Source organism: Chenopodium quinoa, unplaced genomic scaffold, assembly GCF_001683475.1.
Source record: "Chenopodium quinoa cultivar QQ74 unplaced genomic scaffold, ASM168347v1, whole genome shotgun sequence".
NCBI lineage: Eukaryota > Viridiplantae > Streptophyta > Magnoliopsida > Caryophyllales > Amaranthaceae > Chenopodium > Chenopodium quinoa.
The window spans coordinates 656,116-676,563 of NW_018744626.1; the positions used below are offsets into that span (position 1 = coordinate 656,116).

At 33.7% G+C, this 20,448-nt stretch overlaps 2 protein-coding genes and 1 pseudogene across 2 annotated transcripts; 1 reads left to right on the plus strand and 2 right to left on the minus strand.

The window, feature by feature from the left end:
- Nucleotides 1–4,642: 4,642 nt before the first annotated feature.
- LOC110700843 lies at nucleotides 4,643–7,722 on the minus strand (annotated as a pseudogene).
- A 2,685-nt stretch (nucleotides 7,723–10,407) lies between these two features.
- On the plus strand, nucleotides 10,408–11,996 carry LOC110700844. Its single transcript, XM_021878428.1, has 4 exons — nucleotides 10,408–10,552; nucleotides 10,674–10,782; nucleotides 10,845–11,337; nucleotides 11,673–11,996. The coding sequence occupies exons 1-4, from the start codon at nucleotides 10,408–10,410 to the stop codon at nucleotides 11,994–11,996; spliced, it is 1,071 nt and encodes a 356-aa protein (XP_021734120.1).
- Nucleotides 11,997–12,571: 575 nt separating this feature from the next.
- Nucleotides 12,572–18,703, minus strand: LOC110700305 (fimbrin-2-like). Its single transcript, XM_021877824.1, has 14 exons — nucleotides 18,336–18,703; nucleotides 18,069–18,239; nucleotides 17,150–17,391; nucleotides 16,877–17,048; nucleotides 16,338–16,376; nucleotides 16,061–16,129; nucleotides 15,853–15,969; nucleotides 15,442–15,653; nucleotides 15,036–15,191; nucleotides 14,658–14,857; nucleotides 14,392–14,549; nucleotides 13,941–14,037; nucleotides 13,342–13,433; nucleotides 12,572–13,082 (listed from the first exon to the last, which is right to left on the minus strand). Exons 1-14 carry the CDS (start codon nucleotides 18,420–18,422, stop codon nucleotides 12,912–12,914), a joined length of 1,983 nt encoding a protein of 660 aa, XP_021733516.1. The 5' UTR covers nucleotides 18,423–18,703; the 3' UTR covers nucleotides 12,572–12,911.
- Nucleotides 18,704–20,448: the final 1,745 nt, after the last annotated feature.

Genomic DNA, 20,448 nt, shown 5'->3' on the forward strand with positions numbered 1-20,448 from the left:
CTTTGATTTAGCTGTAGAGGAAGAAATTGAAATAAGCTAGTGGGACATAACACATAATTAATGATGAAAATAATAATATGCATGTTATGCTTTTATACTATAATTATTGGCGAGCTAGATTAGTGTAAGCAGTGGCGGAGCCAGGATTTTGACAATAGTAGAGCACCGTACCAGCCGAAAGTCTGGAACTCTTTTATCGAAGGCCTTTAATTTTTTTCCACGAGTGAGATTCAAAATTCGTATTTATCAGACCTTTTTATTCCAAAATCCATTAAATATTCCCCCAATTCATGGCTTTAACCAATTACCCTGTTAATTTTTTTTAAGATCTTTTAAATTATTAAAGGTTTGGCGGAATCACTAGATAGATATTTTCGTATCAAATTAAATAGCATGATCTAATATACCGATTATAAGGGCTTGTAACTAATAATCCAGGTGTACACTTAACAGATTAGAAGAAATATTACAATTAAACTTAATGAGTCTTTAAGTTGTATTGTTATTTGGGATAATGGATAAATTGGAACCCATGAGTCCATGTCCATTGATACACTAGGTAACGCTCCAACCACTAGGCTACTATTAAGTTTGTGCTTCGTATTCTATTTAAATGAAATTTAACAAATCTTTTTTTTTTTTTCCTTCTTCTTCTGTGCCCGACCAGAACTCAATGTGGCTCCGCCACTGAATGTAAGAGTGTAAGACCGTAGCATGTTCGTATGAGTAATTGACTTCAGTTTCACTCGTTGATGTATTGTAGTTCAGTCAATAATTTTGTAGACAATAGTTCACAAGTTCGAACATCCAATTCACTACTTATAATTTGTAATACCGTTGTAACTCATTTAGACCAATACAAGTAATAAAAATGAAAATAAAAAAACGACAGACATGCAATAATAGTATGAAAATTTTGTCAACAGCACACGCTTGGGGGTTGATGGAGAGGATTTTCGTAGAGTGGGCCCGCAACTGTCAACGAAGAACATGGTGGGCCCAATAGGCCCAATGGTGTGTGAACGGGTTTAATCACGTACACACAACTTTATTAGCTACTCGACTCACTTAATTAGACTCTTTAACCACACTCATAATTATGCTTAACTATTTAGTAAGCAACTTCACATGTCCTTGAATCTGTTTTTAGGACCACTTTCTTTTTTTCTGATTCTTTATTTACCTGACTCAGCAATTGGTGTTCTCCCTCTCCCATGCCTTTTTTTTTTTTTTATTTTATTTACAATAATATATTTCGTCGAAGTATTTTTTTTAATTTTTTTACTAGATTAGCTCCCGTGCTACGTATGGATATCATGAAAAAGAAATAGAGCTATTTAAATAATACTCCATAAAAAAATCATAAGGGCCTGTTCTCTTCCGTTGAAATTCAGTTCAGTTCAGTTCAGTTCAGTTCAGCTCAGCTCAGCTCTTAATTTACGTCTAATGATATTGCTAATGATATAAAGCCAAATTTCATTCTTTTAAGCTCTTATTACAACGACGACGACGACAACAACAAAAAAACAACAACAACAACAACAACAACAATAATAATAATCAATAAGTAATAAATAATAATAATAATAATAATAATAATAATAATAATAACAATAATAATAATTGAAATAATAATACTAATAATAATAATCAATAAATAATAATAATAATCATCAATAAATAATAATAATAATAATAATAACAACAATAATAATAATTGAAATAATAATACTAATAATAATAATCAATAAATAATAATAATAATCATCATCAATAATTAATAATAATAATAATAATATGTACATTTGTATATACACATATGTATAGTAATAAATAATCAATAAATAATCAAAGATCACTAATCCGTAGTTAAAAATCACTAATTAATAAGTTCAGTTCAGCTCATTTCAGTTCAGCTCAGTTCAGTCAATCGGAACAGGCCCTAAGATATTAGGTAAACAGTTGTCAAAAGGCTTATTAAAAAAATTGTGAAGAGTTTAATGTACAGTATTATGTATTAAAATATTTTTTAATCAATATTTAATTCTTTTTTTTAATGTGAAAGAGAAAAAAAAAAGTTTAGGCGGAAAAATTTTGAAGGAGAAGTTGACACGTGTACAATTTGGATTAATAAATGATGTCAGCAATTGTTCTTTTAGTACTCTGTATAAGTTATTAAACTTCCATAAATTTATTTTATTAGAATATCACTAAGATATATTATTATCCTAAATATAATATCATAGGATCTATATGGAAAATATATCACAATAATATATTTTCCTATATTCCCAACATCCTCCCGCAATCGTAATGGCAGTAACACGAACGTTACGATTGGAAATTCGCACTTTGTTGAAATCGATCGAGTTGCACCTCTCTGTTGATGTTGCCTTCAATTTTTTTTTACTTAAAAAAATAAACTTTTGCTACTATGGCCCTTTGCTTGTGTCTATGTCCGTGGTCTTCTTTGCCACGACCCTTTGCTGGTGTCCGTAATCTTCTTTGCCACGCCCTTTGCTGGTGTCCGTGATCTTCTTCTGTTAGGCCCTTCACTGGTGTCCGTGGTCTTTTGCATTTTTTTTTTCTAAATGATATATTTTCCATATATTCCTAACAGTTATGGATTACAGTACTTTTTTTTATTGATTGCTCCCTCTATATTTACAAAAAAAATCTCATTTATATATAGTTTGCACAGGTTTTAAGAAGATGAATGAAGAAAAGAGTGGAATTTGATTGATAAACTTGAATATAAAAAAAAAGTGTTGTTTGATTAAGTAAAAGTAAATATAGAATATACTCGTATAAAGGTAAATTGAAATTAAAGTTAATAAGATAAATATTCAGGTAACACGTACTTTTATTTGTAGTTGGAGACTTGCATGACTACTTATTATTAGATGTAATCAGTAATTAAAATTTAGATCTATTCTTGTACAGTTGTACTCCATATACATTTTGAACTTTCAAGTGATTCATTTGGTTATATTTGTATTTATACTTATGACCTGTTTTAATTTATTGAATTGAGTCGAACTGAACTGAACAGAATTGACCTGGATTGAGCTGAGCTGAACTAAATTGTTTATGAGAGAAGGAAATTGAGTACTATAACATTAAAAACAATTAACAACTCTAGACACTTCGTAACTTGTATAACTTAAGTAACAAAATGAGGTCTAATGTTGATTGGCATGCTAATTTCTACTTAATTATCATGGTAATCAATAAGTTAACACTTAATTAATATCACTTTTGACTAATAAGCCACTTCAAAAATAAGTTATACTCCATACTCGGTAAATACTTGAATTTGAAATGGATAGAATACATATGAAATTATTATATGGGGCTGTGAAACGAGCTCCTACATCTTCTGTTTCGTGTTGGATCCCACCCCCAAGCGGCATTGTTAAGGTTGAAGGTTGATGCGCATTTATCTCATAATAATGCTGTTCAATTTGGTGCTGTTATTCGCTGCTCTCAGGGGACTTTGCAGGCAGCTGCTGTGAAGAAAATCGGAGTGAGTTGGACCCCTGACCTGGCCGAGGCAGGTGCAGCAGCGAGGTATGGGATGACGGTGGTCGGTAACCAGCAGACTAGCTAGGATTTTGGAGTGTGATGCTCTTAATGTTGTGCGTGCTATACAACAGAAGAAAATGGGTGAGCCACCAATTTCCATTCTTTTTGGAGATGTATTAAGGATAGCTATCTCTTTTAATTATTTCGATGTAAGCATGTTAAGTGTGCAGGTAATACGGTTGCTCTTTTTGTAGCTAGATGGGATACTAAGGATCCGTTCTCTTTAGCTTAATTTCAGTTTAGGTCAGTTCCTAATTTTCTTCTCTCATAAAGAATCTTAATATAATCACAGATGTTTCCACAAAAAAAAAAAAAAAAAAAAAAAAAAAAAAAATGGTCTAACAAGTTTCAATAAGTTCTAATAAATTCTAATAAGTTCAATCAAATCTAATAAATTCCAATAAAGTCTAATAAATTAAGTTCAGATAAATTCAGGTCAAATTAGGTGTTGGTCACCACATTTAATTTGGGCCTTTGTTGCTAAACATTAGAAGTTTGGACTCTATCATGGCCCAAATGATTATTTTTTTTTATTTTTATTTAAAATTGAGAAAATACACATTTTCATATGACTCCTTAAGTCATTATTCTAATCTAATTCGTCTTTGTATTTCGGCCGTTCCATTTTCATATCACTTCTTAAGTCCCTATTCTAATTCGACTTTGTATTTAGGCCGTTCCATTGCCGAATCACTCCTTATTCTAATTCAACCATGTACATCTGGGCTGCTGCCTTTAGGTCATTTAGGATAATTGTCGAGCTTTTCAGTTGGTATAAGGAGCTAATCAAACGCAACCAATTAATTTTGAACTTCCAAAGTATTCAAATATTGACTTGTTTCTAATCCTCATAACTAATTAAACACTTGCTCTTTTAATCAGCATACACATGACATCAACTACTATATGCTTGGATTGGATTGTAAAGATAATAAGTTAATACACTAGGGAAGGTCAGCAGCATTGTTAAGCATAGCAGCAACAACTTCTGCACAGCACAGCAGCAACAACTTCTGCACAGCACAGCAGCAGAAGCGTCAGCACAGCAGCAGAAGTAGCAAGCCTAGCAGCAATGTCGAGCACAACACAAACATACAAATGTCACCTTGTCTAACAATATGCAATATACCAACTATGGTAAGAAACATGATAAACATCTCAAATAAAGAGCAGAAAAGATCAACATGCTGGACAAAAGGCACTTTTTCAAGTTTATAGACAAGACAATATGTGTGAGTAAAATCTAACCAAGAAAAAGACAGGCCAAATTCTTCTATAGAGTTCAACTTCTTCAATAGAGTAGTACATTTCACCCTTTCTTTATCAACAACGTTGAAGTGGCTCATTTTTTCAGAAACCTTTTCGAACATTCATTCCAAATTGGCTAATAATAACAGCAAAACAATCAGTATACAGATAACAGAACCTATCTCATAGCAGACTTTTTTTTTTTTTTTTTTTTTTTTTGAAATAAGGATGCATTAATTAAACAATAAGAGTATCACAAGCCAGATTCGCTGGAACATCACCAGGCAAATTGTTCATAGAGAAATTTGTACAAAGGTTAAGGTCTTTCTCATAAGAGACATTACAAACAGCAGGTGGTTGCATCAAAATACAAATTTCATTCATGCGAATCAGGTTGGCTCTTGCATCCTTAGCTAGCACATCTGCCACTTCATTGCTGCTCCTTTCCTCAAAGAGCATATCCAGATGGAGCTCCGTTATGAGGTCCCTGCAATTAGTGAGTAATGTAATAGCATTAGAGGTACACTCGGGGGAATTAATTTCTAGAACAGCCCTCTTCGCATCAGAACAGATCAGAACATTCATCCAGCCTCTATCTTTTACTAGATTTAAAGCTAACTCAATAGCTTTCAATTCTGCATCGTGGCTTGAAGGAAGGTAACTCTTCCAGACCAGACCCTCAATCCATTCACCTGAGCTGGCTCGGCACACCACTGCACATCCTGCCTCTTTAGAGGAATGAATGAAGGATGCATCACAGTTGATTTTATAGAAGTTTGGGGGGGGGGGAGGAGACCAGTGAGAGAGGATGGGCTCTTGACTTTCGTTATTACACTCTAAGGAGAAGTAGAATTCCGAAGCAGCCCAAGTACACTGGTTGATTGCTATAGAGAGGGGGGTGTTTGAGTGTAATAACGACCATGATCTCATAGCAGACTATACGACCATTTTTTTGAATGGTATAGTCTGCTACATTAAGTAAAGAGCTAGATATAGCATGATTGGAACTTGGCCATATTAACTATTAAGTAGAATGTAATTTGGACAAGTACAAGTGCACAGCAACCGACTAAAGGCGCTGAACATAGGACTCAATTTAAAGAAAGACCAAGCTCTTAATAAGGGAATCATAAGCAAAGCTACTTAAGTAGGACCGATAAATCAATATAAAAGCTGGATAAATAGGTACAATATTCATTGCAACACCAATTACTTGTAGGTTATATAAATGGCCGTCATTCGTGCATTGAACAAGTCTTTTAACAAATGCTTAGAGTTTAGTTCTCAAGCACAAACCCAAAACACTGAAATCCTAAACCTTAAACATTCTTAGCTAATCTCAACTTCTTAACTTGGATAACTCTAATTTGATCCCTTACCCCTTTGATTGAAACAAAGTAATCATAATGTGACGAAATCAAACTAAGGGCATGTTCTCATAGACTGAACTCAGCTGAAATGAAATGAATATTTTGTAAGAGAAGGAAATTAGGAGCTGAACTGAACTAAACTGAAACTAAACATAAGAGAACGGCAAGAGCTTAAAATTAGTGAAAGATAAACAAGTGGTAAAATCACACAACACTCCTCTCCACTGCTGCTGTCTGCCCCTCATTCACAGCAAAAGGGCACCCATAACTTGTGCTTATATCTACATCCTCCAGTCCTACATCATCAAATTCCAATTCGCATTGTCACGAATTTTCTAGAATATAAGCCTCACCCAATTTCCATCACCCCACTACTAGTCAAATAATCAGCAACAAACTGAATATGTGCATTTGCATTACATCTATATTTTGAATCAGGAATTCAGGACTCACAAACTTCATTTTTGGGGCATCCTCTTGTAAGGTTTTGACATTAGATTTTAAAGCCAATTTTGATCACCAAAGTTACATATTGAATGAATCACCAGATTTCAAGCCACACCACACCACAAATACAACATTCGTTCAAAAATATGTTATCATATAATACAAACTCATGTCCTAAACCTCTCAAGAAAAGGTAATATCAACAGCATAAAACAATGTTAAAATTGGTGCTTACCAGAAGAGTCCACAGAATCCTGTTTTGCTCCACAAATGTTAATAACCAATCAGTAATCACGACTGCCAAAATATAATGGACCAACCAAGTGGAATACATAAACCAAAACCTATCTGATTTTCCTTTCACATACAACTTCATTACAAACAAACAAACAAAAAAAAAAAAAAAAAAAATGTTTTTGTGAAGAGTTTTTCAACCAATGAGAAAAGAGTTAACCAATTAATTAAGTTGTAGAAAAAATTAACATCCAACTAAAGAGAAAAGTAGAAAATTAAAGGTATTTATTTACAATACGAATTTTGCACAGATAAAACAAGAAGAAAGTTAAGACATGTTCTCTTAAATTCAGTTCGGCTCAGTAAATCAGAACAGACCCTTACTCGAGTTGGCCGCAGTGAGCGATAAGAATAGGTTGACGAGTTTTGCCAGTACTAGAACCAACCCTCTCCATAGCTCTAACAACCTCCATCCCTTGAATGACCTTTCCAAAGACAGAGTGTATTGCGTCGAGCCACATAGTCTTATGGAGACAATGCCTGGCTCAGCGTGTTTGATCTGAAACTTCTCATCAGCGAAGGTTTTTCCGTAGATTGACTCGATGTCACCGCCACCACCTTGGCACAAGAAACAGGGGATCACACGGTGGAATTTCGATCCCTTGTAGTGGAGTGGTAATCCGTTCGTCCCTAACCCTTTTTCACCGGTGCAAAGTGCACGGAAATTCTCGGCGGTTTTTGGGACTACGTCGGCGAAGAGCTCTATCACGATTCTTCCGGCTGCTTCATTGCCTATTGTAACATCTAAGAATACCTTTGGGTTTCCCACACTTGATAGTTTTATTTACTCCACTTTTTGGGGTTTTGTAATTTATAGAGAGGTAGTCTAGTCGGGAAGGTTTAGCATTTATTGTATTTCTGCTACGGGCCTGTGTTACAGGTTCTTAAGCTCAAGCCCAATTTTTTTTTCTTCACTTTTTTGAGAGGTTATATACATTTGAGTGTATTGTACATCCATCAGGATTTGTTCTCATTTTGAATTTTTAATAATTGTTTTTAGGAAAATTTGCATATTACAGCCATTTTAAAAAAATTTGCAAATTACAAACCAAAAGATCGTATAAATTGTAAATTGCAGCTCAATTCATCTTTTTCATCAGTTTACATGTCGAAAAATCTTCGGTTAAGGTTTAAGAGGCCATTTTACCTCTTAAGTAGCCGAATTGAGCTCGAAATTAGCAAAAAAATAACGTAAGTGCCTCGTTTTGCGTAACAAAAATGTATCAGTTTGTGGAAAATTGTAAAGATGAGACACTTACATTAATTTTTGCTAATTCCGAACTCAATTCGGACCCTTAAGAACTAAAATGACCCCTTAAACCTTAACCGAAGATTTTTCGACATGTAAACCGATGAAAAAGTTGAATCGGGCTGCAATTTACAATTTATACGAACTTTTGGGCTGTAATTTGCAAATTTTTTTAAATGGCTGCAATTTGCAAAATACGAACTTTAAATGGCTGCAATTTGCAAATTTTCCTTGTTTTTAATTTTTACTTTACGTTAGTTAGGTGTACGGTACATTTAGATATATATAACAAATTCTATCCTTTTTGGACAATACTTATGTTTATAACTCAAATTTACTCCCTTTGTTCCTTATTGATAGTCCCAAAATGATAGACCTATTTGCTTATTTCAATTATCATTAATATCAATTTTTGTAACAAAATTCCATCCAATTTACAACGATATTTGTATAAATTTAAATTTTCCATATAAATTTGTCTTTTCCATTTTACTTTTATCACTTTTCCTCTCTACTTTTTTGCATACCCAATGAAAATTTACTTTTTCAATGTATTTTTGCTACTTTTATTTGTGTTTATTAATTTCCATGAAAATTGTTCATAGGGGGCTATCAATTAGGGACAGAGGGAGTATTACAATATTCAACAATTATCCAATATTATTCAAAAAAATACTTCCTATGTTACTTTTTATCTTTAGTCACGTTTGCAAAAATATCTTTAATTACCGATAAACAAAAATTATAAAAAGTTGATATTATGAAAATATACATTGTGAGTCTACGAATCTAAGAATTTGTCATTTGACTATATTTTTTCCTTACATATAAATCACAAAACATGAAATCATAGTAAAAAAAAAAAAGTGTGTGAATAGTGCTGAAGTCAAAACATAAATAATCAATTTTAGAGAAACAACAGTAGCAGCCAGCGGTTGTTGCAACACGGCGGCACAGCGGCGGAGGTTTGCTGTTGAGACTCCACAGATCTGGTAAGACCTCTCCCCATTTATCAATTTCATCATATAATTTTCCAATTTGCTCCTAGAGTTTTAATTTATATTACTATATATTGTTCAATTTCACTTCAACTTTCTGTTAAAGTTCCTATCTTTAGCCCACTTATAGTTTAAAGCTGTTTTTTTTTTTTTACATCGTCATGTATTATTCTTGTATTTAATCTGAAATTTTTGGATTTTCAAATAATTTAGTTGAGTCTGTATATTATTCTTGTATTCAATTCATTATGCTGCTACTCCTACCATTGTTGTGATGATGTTGATCAAATTTTAATTGAGAGCGAGCATTTTATTAAGTTTCCGTTCTACCAAACAAGAGAAAACCGAGTTTTTCACCAGTACAAGTTTAATTTCTGTCCAAACAAACCTAAAAGACTTTTGTTTTTGTATTACTTCCTCAGTTCCTCCGTTCTTTTTTGGTTGACACGTTTCTTTAAACTCGTCTAACTATGCATACATTCAACAAGTAATATCTCTGATTCCACTCATTTATGGGTTTTTGGCTATGCCAGAAGCTTGTTATTTTTTTATTCATCTTGGACTTGTTTTTTTTATTTACTAAATTTGTTTCTTTAGATCTTTTTCTCTCTTGATACACTCCTGCTTAACTTTATATTTTTATTTTTTTGGGCTTATGTTTGATTTATTGTGTGGTTACTAGCATTTTGCTTCTTCGTGATTTATGTGCTCGTGTTTGTGTTATACATGTAATTTTTACGTAAGAGAACTATTGTTTAGAACCATGATGTATGACATTATCATGTGTGACTTTCATCAAATCACATACTAAATCTTATCATTCTAACTTAGGCTATGTTGTTGTGATTTCATATGAACTGCCCAGCCTAGTGAAAATTTCAGAGTTGGTTATTGGCTTGTCCTTTTGTATTTCTGATCTGTTTGTTAAATTCCAATTTTATTGATAAGCTTTATTTATCTTGTTTATAGAAGCCTGTGATCATTATGATGAAAAAGACATGGCCGGCCCTCAAATCTTGCAAGCATCAGGTGTGAATATGTTTCCTCTACCATCCACTAATTTTAATTTAAAATTTGCTACACGGTTTTCTCATGGTGATATTTGGTTCATGTGTGATTATTTACTCAGTGTTCGGAAGCAAGAGGTGTAGGTCTGAATGATCGACTAAGTGAGTTGCCACATGATATTCTGCTGTTGATCATGTCCTTCTTAACAATGAATGAAGCTGCTAGAACTAGTGTTCTTTCACGCAAATGGAAATTCATGTGGCAATGTTTTCCTGTCTTGTTCTTTGAAGCGAATTCCCCCACAATGGAAAGAATTAAAAAAGATGATCAATTACTTTTCCAAGAAAGATTAGGTTTGTATTAGATTACATGGTCTCATATTAATTGTTAAATTGCTGGTTGTACAGTGTTTTTTCTTTTTTTTTTTCTTGTTAGATTAGTATCTGATACTCTCTCCTTATACTTTCTTATCAGGTATTACGAGGTGGGTGAATAGCGTCTTGGAAGCTCATCGTGGTCTGACTATAGATGAACTGAGGGTGATTTTTGACTTGGATGTTGATTGTGAATCTTATATTGACAAGTGGGTGGTTTTTGCATTAGCAAAACACGTCAAGAATTGGACTTTACACCATTTTTCCACAGAAGTATTTCCCTAATTGACTGCTATACTTGGCCTCTTAAATGTCGTGTGCAATCATTTGATCCTCGTAATTTGGCTTCCCTAAGATCTTTGTGTCTTAAATACGTCAATCTTACTGTGGAAGACCTTGAGTGTCTTCTGAAATATTGCCCTGCCCTTGAGGATTTGCGCATTGTTGGAGGGGCAAGCGCTTTAACAGATATACATCTTCCTCATTCACCTCTTCAATTGAAACATTTAGAGGTATCATGTTGTCCCCGTTTGGCAAGCATAGATATTTTTGTCCCAAAACTTGTGTCATTCACCTACCAAGGGTGCCCCATAGTGCTGTGTCTCAGAGGTGCCTCCTTGCTTTCTGCAGTATCAATTGGTAATGGAGATTATCAAGGATCGGTTGTACCCTTTGCTTCAGGATCTCTTTCGACATACTTTCAGCAATTGGATTACTTAAAATGGGACTTGCTCCTGAACCCTCGATGCAGTAACATAATCCAGGTAATCCATGGAATTGATGCCGGCTTAGTAAATGAATACTCATGTCTACTTCGTATCTTGTTGTGCTTGCTTGTGTATTTACATAAATTTTGACATTTTCTTACACAATGGAATATGGGGATTAAGAACCCACCTACCATGTCAAACCTCAAGCATTTAGAACTCCATATTAAAGCAATCAATGATGGGAGCCTCGTTGGATGGATTAGCTTTATCGAGGCATCTCCAGCTCTCGAGAAATTAACTCTCAAGGCAGGGTACCCCTCCTTTTGTTATATTATTTTTGCATTGATTTTGATCTGCTCAACATTGATCCAGGTTTTCCCATCTTGCAGTTTTCGGGGAATGGTCGGATATATGATTTGTATAAAATGAAAGAAATCAAATACAATGGGCGCCCCTTCACGAGTTTGAAGACATTGGAGCTTTTTGGGTTATTAGGACAACCAATTGATATGCAATTTGCAACCTTCATAGTTGAGAATTCCATCATGCTGAAAGATGTGATTTTTCAGTTACCAACGTTGAATTATGCGCCATTTTACAAACATGCAATGAATCGGATTCGGAAGTTCAAAAGGTGTTTGCCGCAAGGGGTCAACTTTATCTTGTACAAGTTGTTGGATCGCAACGCGCATGTTTCCCCTGGCTCAACATAGTTTCTACATTAAACAGTACTATATTTAGGCACAACAGTAGACCAAATATTACAGGTCAAACCACTTTTTTAGGGCTCATTAAATATTGTGATTGATTTTGATAAAATTTGCAATTCCCTTAAAAAAAAAAAGAGGGAGTAATTATAGGCTCATAGAGTCATAGTCTATCTTGAATATTCCCTCTATTTCGTAATAATTGCAATAACAATCATTGCAACAAAAAAAAAATTATAATATGAAAATTAGTTAGTGGATGTATATTTAATTGTTCAGACAAAGTAACCCTTATAACACTGATTAAGTAACTCTTTGTAACAAACTAAGGGTATGTTTACATTTACTGAGCTGAGCTGAAATGAGTATTTATAAGAGAGGGAAATTAAAAACTACACTAAACTGATTGGAGCTGAACTAAACTGAGTAGAGCTGTAATGAATTGATTGGAGCTGAAATTAGGTAAATGTGAACAACTGAACATGCCTTAAATTAAGTATTGTACTCCGTAACTATTATGAACGATCATATAAATTAAGTGTCATGATTATTACCAGAAGAAGGGGGTAAAGACAGATAAGTTCTAAATAATAGGATCTTTTTATTTTGAAATAAATATAGCAAAAACATCAATGCCAATATGCCAAAGTCCCAAAATTATTTGGGTCGGCAGACATTAATCGCCACAATGATTCTTCCGTGAATAAAATACAGTATAACAAGAAAAGCTATTAAAGGCTGACTATTCACATGTAATTTCTTTATAAAAATTGGTTTCAAACACTCACTCCCTATAAGTAAAGCAAAACCATGGCGGTATAGTTAAATAATGGAAAAAAAAAACACAGATCATGAAGTTGTAATTAAAGGAACTTCAGTTAAAGTTCCCATATACATTGTGATCACATATATACATCCAATCTATTCTAATGATGATTCGGATGCAGCGTCATCCATTGTCGAATTTGACATTGTTTCTGACTGACTGCCATTCTCACTGTCCGAAGAACTGGATGACTTGTCTTCTACAGGTTGATTCAAGCACCAATACATTATGCTTGCCGTTAGAGTGAGGATCATCTTTTGGTTGACCTGATGAACATGATTCAAGTATTAACAGTCTTGTATTTGGCATTGCACGTTGATCATTCATGGCTAAACAAGGTCGACAAAGTAGTAGATGCATTTTATTTATTCACAACAATACTGCGATTGTTTGATGACTTTGAGCTATTAACAATGCAGACTAGAACATGACAACAGATTAGCTACTAGATTCAACACTTATGTCATTCGTCTTGTGTGTTCAAGAACTGAAGCAACTAAGAAGAGAGCGACGAATAATACATACCTCAGTGATGTCTTCAGGAAGCAAAAATATCGAACATCCAAGTTTCCTTGCAATACTGATAATGTATGAAGCGTTCATTGTTTTCTCCTCGTCTGAATATGACAATTTGCACAATTAGTGGAAAACTGTTAGGAATATAGGAAAATATATTATTGTGATATATTTTCCATATAGATCTTATGATATTATATTTAGGTTAATAATATATCTTAGTGATATTTTAAGATAGATTTATGGAAGTTTATATGATAGAGTTTATATTGTGTAGGTTATCTTATGTAGGCTATATTATTGTGATATATATTCCTAACAAAAACATTTAAGCTGAATATGCAATAGCAAACAATTACTGCTAGGCCCTGTTAGGTAATGTACCAATGGTTGTAATGGGATACTCAGTCAAGGAGATTTTGAATTCCACCTTATTATTATACTTTTCTTGGTTTAATATGTAGCAATGCCATTATTCAAGTTAGTATCTTATGCAGCCAGAAGAAAACAAGGTGAGACGTGATACTATCCTATGAAACTTTCATGCAACTAAATGCAGCTTGCAACATGATAGCAGTGAGAATTCCGGAAGTTCATAGTCTACATACCACTTAATCCCTTCGTGACAAGGCTCCAATTTACTACTCTTGGCTGCACTGCACTTAGAAGCTCAAGGAAAAAAATTCCATCTGATAAACTCTTATCCTGCAAATCAGATTATCAAGGTTTAGATTCTACTGAGCTCACGATGTCCCTCTCAAGCATAAAAAGACAGTATTACTCAAACAATCAACATGCTACACAACTTATTTCAGCATTTTGTGTGAAAATTGAAACTAGTGCCAGATTGAAAGAGCATCCTTCATGATAAAAAAAAGTCATAATAAAAACAAGACTGGCTTAGGAGTGACAAATGGATCAACCAAAACGAGATCAAGTCAGGCTCAAGATCAGGAGGCTGAGCTCAACCAGATTATCATCACCCATACAAAGGCAGAGCCTCTTTAGCATTGTCTTGATAATGTTGATGGTAAGAGTTATATGAGTGGATTTCTATACCTTAAAACTGTTCATACGAGACTGCCCTCTTGAGTTTTTCACTAGATTGTTAGCCCATTCTAGTATATCCGCATCTGTGATTTCTTTCCCATGAGAATGGAACCTTAAATTCCTTAGGAGTTGGAGCATGTGGCATCGCATCAATTGCCACAAGTAAGCTGAAAATATATAATTCAAAACCATCAATCAAACAGAATACTCCATTTGTGTAATGATGTAGTGTTAAGTACATTGCATTATTCAAATAATCAACAATGACCACATACCTAAAATCAATTTTTTATTTCCTTGCACAATATCATTTCCAGCTATATTGACCAATGAAAACTTCAATTGCTTCCCAAGTTTTAAAACTTGATTACAATTCTCAACCTTCTTAAAGGGCATCTTGATGGGTGGCTTGTTTGCAATCTTCCAATTGACAATTTTTGGTGAGACCTTATCCAGCGTCTCCAAGAGTATCCATCTGCAAGCAAGAGAATTCAAAGCATGATATAAATCACAACATCACATAAAATGGAGCAACTACATTATTTGTACTTCGTCTAAAATGAAATACCAAATAAGTTTAAGATGTAATCTCCATCAGTACATTTATGTTACATAATTCAATATAAAGTGATCAATTGATAGAATGTACTCACCCATCCCTTAGGTCTTCAAAAACATTGTCAATGCACATTGTATTACCAAGACTATTTAACCAAAAGCGGAAAACTCTTTCTTCTCGTGAGACTTGAACATCATCTGGAGAAGTTTCAAGAAAAGAGATGTTTTTTGTTTGGGTAGAGAGCCCATTCCTGTCATAGAAACAGTAGATGAATTTCAATTTGTTCCTCTTGTCTCAATAAGATTAAAGAGATAAACACAATAAACATACACTGTATTAGCATGATGCAAGCAAATACATATAGGATATCTCTGTGAATGGAAATTCAAAGCCCATATCCATTGATACATATGGATCACTGAATTTGCATCTTGCCATTCATTAGAAACTTAAAACTACAGAATGGTCCAAATAACTGGTTTGAAACTGTCATTTCTCACCTATGCTGAAATACGTGTGCAACAAAGGCAAGGTTGAGATTTGGTGAACCTTCCACTATGTCCTTAGCTGTCAAGTATCTTTTACATCCCATCTTATCAGCATGTTCAAGTACTAAATTTGCTTTCTTTAGAGGATCCTTTACTGTCAATGTCCTTGGATTACTGTGCTCAGGGGCAAGGACATTTAAGAGATGAGCATAAGCTTCCCCATCCTACAGAAAGTTATCAGTTTTTTATCAGCAACTCCATAAGCAAAATACTAAGTCTGGTCCAGGGGAAAGATCAAGTGAAAGAAACAAAATTGTCTCGTATCAACATAAAAAAATCACATGCCATTACGGATATAATTCAAGGATTCATTGCAGCTTATATAATAGAGAAAAAAAATTACGGAGTTTATTAAACATTTACCTTTATATCAGAGGAGAAATTAGAGACAACTTTCTTGTATTCAGACTTTTTAAGTTGGAAGTTCATCCATCTCAACAAGATTTTCTCTGGTGGAAGACTCAACAACTCTTCTGCATCCTAAGAGTTTGAGAAACTTAATTAGGTAATGAGATTGTATTGGAATTAAAAAAGATTTAGAATCCATGCATCATCTATGGAAGATACTCACCTCACTGCTGTCCACTAGCTCAACCAACTGAGGTGTTTTCTTTAAGTTGAGATCTGCCAAAAGTTGTATCTGCAGATAAACAATGCATAAGATCATTTTTTATCTGATTGTAGCCTCATAGGTGTAATGTCTGTACAGTATGCATAAGCTATCAAGTTTGACTTCTAATACTTCCCAATTGAAGTGAATTCACAGTTATAAAGAAAAGGAGCATTTACATCATGATTGTGAAAAGTAAATATCTCCTACACTGTAAGATAGTATGATAGATGCATACCTTGATGATTTGAGCAATTAATCCCACCACAAGATGACGCTGTAATCAAACCATTAGTGATATCAGTATTTCTTGTCAAAAAATTACAACAATCAGTAAAATTAAGATACAGCCAACAACATGAAGTTTATTATACAACATGAAAAAAACATAAACAGGAAAAAGGATCCAGGATATTAAAAGGATTGTTAAGACTAAATGCCATTTGCTTATGTACCCCTAAAACTTCATATTCTTCTATATGCTGAAGTATTATAAAAAGGAACTTCTTTCAGCTTCACATAGTTTAAATTCGCATACAATATAGGAGTAGTTGAAATGTCTGACTTCTAACTTTCTAAGATTCAGCTTCTTTTGAATCAATTGCAAATTAGCAAGGGTTTTTCCATGATATATCCATAATAGTGTTAGTTTTCCTTTATTCTTCAAATTGATACCATGACTGTTGAGTAAAATTCATTGACTGTTGAGTAAAATTGGCGAAGACAAGAAGATGACATACAAATGAAGAATCATCTCGAAAAGTAAATTCATCTTACCCTTCCTTCAATGAAATCTTGAGTACCAATATTAACCACTGTACACCCAATAGCCTTAGCAGAATTAAGGCATAGAGTGTGGTTTTCATTTCTCTCCCACGGATTGAGCAATCTTTTCATGTTAATTGCACGTTCATCAATCGTCCCAGGAACAGCAACATTGATAAGTTTACTGCATTTTTTACCAAGTTAAGTTTAAAAACTTGCCACCATATCAAAGATAATGAAACATAAGAATTGTAGTACAAATGTGACAAGGGTAAGAGTATTGACCATAAAAGAACACCATCCTTAACAATCTCAAACAAATCATTGGTTGAAGGATCAATAGGAAGAAATTGCTTCAAGAACTTGTCTTCGCCTAGATAATTGTTGATATGAGAGACATACGACGATTTCTCCGACTCACTTATAGTATGAAGCAATGTTGTTGTAGCAGCCTTAAGAAAGGCAGATGAATTCTTAGCTGGACTTCCCATTTTTGAACTGGCATGAGCGTGCAGTTTCAAATACACCTGTATTCACCCACAAAGTTCTTCCTCTTTTAGCCCACATTTATTAGTTCTCTTTACTTTGCACATAATTATATCTAAGGAAAAGAATATGATAACAACTTCACTGTTTTAAACACTTTTTTCTTAATTGCCCCCACATAATTAGTTAACTTTTTCCTAACAAAATTTAGTTAATTTTCAAACCCAAACTTAACCTTTTCCTAACTTTTCCAATATCCGATTACAATAATCCAGATTGATATTACATCCTTTACCAAGCTCGATCAAGCTAACAACTACATCCACAATCAACAGTCACGTAAATTACACAATTTGAACTAGTAACGCGACAACAAAATCTAGACCGACAGATTAATTACAATTTGAACTAGTAACACGACAACAAAATCTAAACCGACGGAGTAAATACAAATTGAAATAGTAACGCGACAACTGATTCTAGACTGACGGAGTAATTACAAGTGCTTTTCTCTAAATATAATTTTCTCAGTTGCACAAAAACTTGTCATCTCCTAATCCAAAAATAAAAATATTGTAAAATGATCAAACCATAACCATTAAATTGATGATTAAAGCTCCTAAATCACTGTTAAAACTCCTAGTATCAGAAATATAAGACGAAATAAATCTCCAAAATCAAATTAAACTCATAAACAAAAACAAAATCAGAGACTTACCCTAAGAAAGAGCTCAAAATCAACTTCATCATTCATATTCTGATAATTACTTCTCAGAAACGAATCTCTCTCTTCTTCGGTCAAATTCTCTCCAACAACCTTAAGCTTCGACATCTTCGACGGCAAATCGGAAAGCGTAAGAGGTCCACTCTCTCTCCTAAGCGTATGATACTACATTCAAGCAACAAAAAACACAACAAATCAACAATCATTCAAACTATAAGATCTGAAAAATCACGAAAAACAACAAGATTAATCGAATTGAACCTGAGATTTTAACGTTCGAAGCTCAACTTGAGTGAACTGATTATGAAGCCATGGATCTGAGCACAATATTCCGATGTAACCTGCCATATAATTAATTAACCGAGAAAATAACTCAAAATTAGGGATTTGATTGAAGATTTCTGGAAAATTGTTGATGTTGTTCGTGAAATGTATGAGTAGAATTCTCTCTCCTCCAAACTTTGCAGTGAAGAGAGAGAGAGAGTGAGAGGGAAGAAGAAGAAGAGAGTAGGCTGAAGAAGCAGAGCTGTCAGACTTGTAGAGCAAAAGAAGTTTTCTTTTTTAATTTTTTGTTGTTGGAATTCAAATAATGACAGATTTGTCCTTCTCTCCCTCGTTTTACCGTTGGGTTTAAGGGTTGCTTTTCTACTAATTTTAAAAACTTTGCAAGTTATGACTACTGTTGACTATACATTAACGTTTTTGTAGGTAAGATTTACATAATAGGTACTTCGACCCAACAACCCCCAAAAATACACATTATTAAAGTGTTTAATCGTTGCAAATAATGTGTAACGGAGGTAACACGAAGTATTCAATATGTATCCCTCTCGAATAAGTTCATGATATTCCGTAATGTTGAATGACATCACACCATATGCATCGGATCTGTTGTGGGAGAATGACGAAACTCAATAAATCATCTTTATAGTGATAATAAAACTACTTTTGATCACGTCGCGTTAAGATTATAATAAAGGATAGTTCATACAAACTTGTCATTCGGCCATATTTTGCTTGACCTGATATGAACAATTAGTCAAATTGATATCGATATAAAAATTTAAATCTTGTGATCATACTATATAAAATTGTCAACAACACATTTAATATACAACTAGAGACATGTAGATCTACTATTTTACCAACTTATGTGTGTGTATTTATATCCCTTACATTATACTCAAATTTTGCCAATTTTAGTTGGCTTTAGTCTCACTTGCAATGAATTTACCAATTTTACTCCAAACTAAATAAATAACATCTCAATTATCTTGTATCAAATTGCTCATAATAAAATAATTGTGACCTAACTCAAATACAAAATCAGATTCTAATAGTTTCTATATTATCGGCAAGATGCCCTCAAATACAAACAACATACAAATGCAAACCCCTAAAATGTGAGCACAATGAATGGTGAATGATGATCAATAGTTTAGTCGGTTTATATGAGGGTGGAAATTGTTATACGTACCCGGATGACGGGATGAGGGGGTAGTAGTGTAAAATTTGAGCCATTTCACATGCTTTGTTTATCATCTTTACTCCGACTAGTATATGATGGCCAAACACGTGAATGTAATCAAACTTTATTACGTAAATTAAAATGCAATTTTAAATTAAACCAAGCACTGCATGTGAGATAAGCTTTACTTTATGAAGGGGTGGGGAAGGATTATGGGGATATTTTCGTCATTTTAACAAATAAGGGCCCCACTTAACACCAATACATGAAGGCTGGAGCCTAAAGATATATTTCTACTTTTTTAAAAAGTTTGAAAGACATGGATAACCCAACGGCTACTTTGTTTGAATGGGCTCACTAGCTCTCACTAGTCACGACTCACAACTCACAAGACTCACGACACTAGTCACTCTTATTCTAGATCTTTCTCTTGCCTCAAATTATTGGAATTTATTTACTGTAATTAGTAAGTGTAAAGAATTAAAAGAAAGCCGCAAAGGTAAGACATAATTTATGTAAATAAAATTTGATCTTATACTATAAATTACTTGTACCATTTAAGTTCAATATTGTATTGAATCTCTTATATTTCGTTTTGTTTCAACATATACGGAGTGTAAGATATAATACAATTACTCTATATCAATGCAGCTAGAGAATTATATGTTGTAAATTTATGTCATATACTCATATATGATCGTTGGTGAGAGTGAAGGATAGCTCAGGTGGTTAGGGCTCCCTTCCCGATTTCAGGTAATCCTGGGATCGATTCTCAGCACCCGCCCTTAATCCATGTTTAAAAGGTTGTTTTGTAGGAGATCTCTCATAGTCTCCCACCATTTACATTATACGTAGTATAAATAATGTAACAGAATTATTGATGATACTTCAAAATCCTTAATTGTA

Coding starts and splice junctions, on each gene's coding strand:
- LOC110700844 (XM_021878428.1), top strand. CDS start 10,408: ATGAATGAAGCTGCTAGAACTAGTGTTCTTTCACGCAAATGGAAATTC. Junction 10,553..10,673: donor ACTTTTCCAAGAAAGATTAG/GTTTGTATTAGA, acceptor CTTTCTTATCAG/GTATTACGAGGTGGGTGAAT. Junction 11,338..11,672: donor GATGCAGTAACATAATCCAG/GTAATCCATGGA, acceptor CCCATCTTGCAG/TTTTCGGGGAATGGTCGGAT.
- LOC110700305 (XM_021877824.1), bottom strand. CDS start 18,422: ATGGCAGGTTACATCGGAATATTGTGCTCAGATCCATGGCTTCATAAT. Junction 14,038..14,391: donor CTCGTATGAACAGTTTTAAG/GTATAGAAATCC, acceptor TCTGATTTGCAG/GATAAGAGTTTATCAGATGG. Junction 13,083..13,341: donor TTCCTGAAGACATCACTGAG/GTATGTATTATT, acceptor CATGTTCATCAG/GTCAACCAAAAGATGATCCT.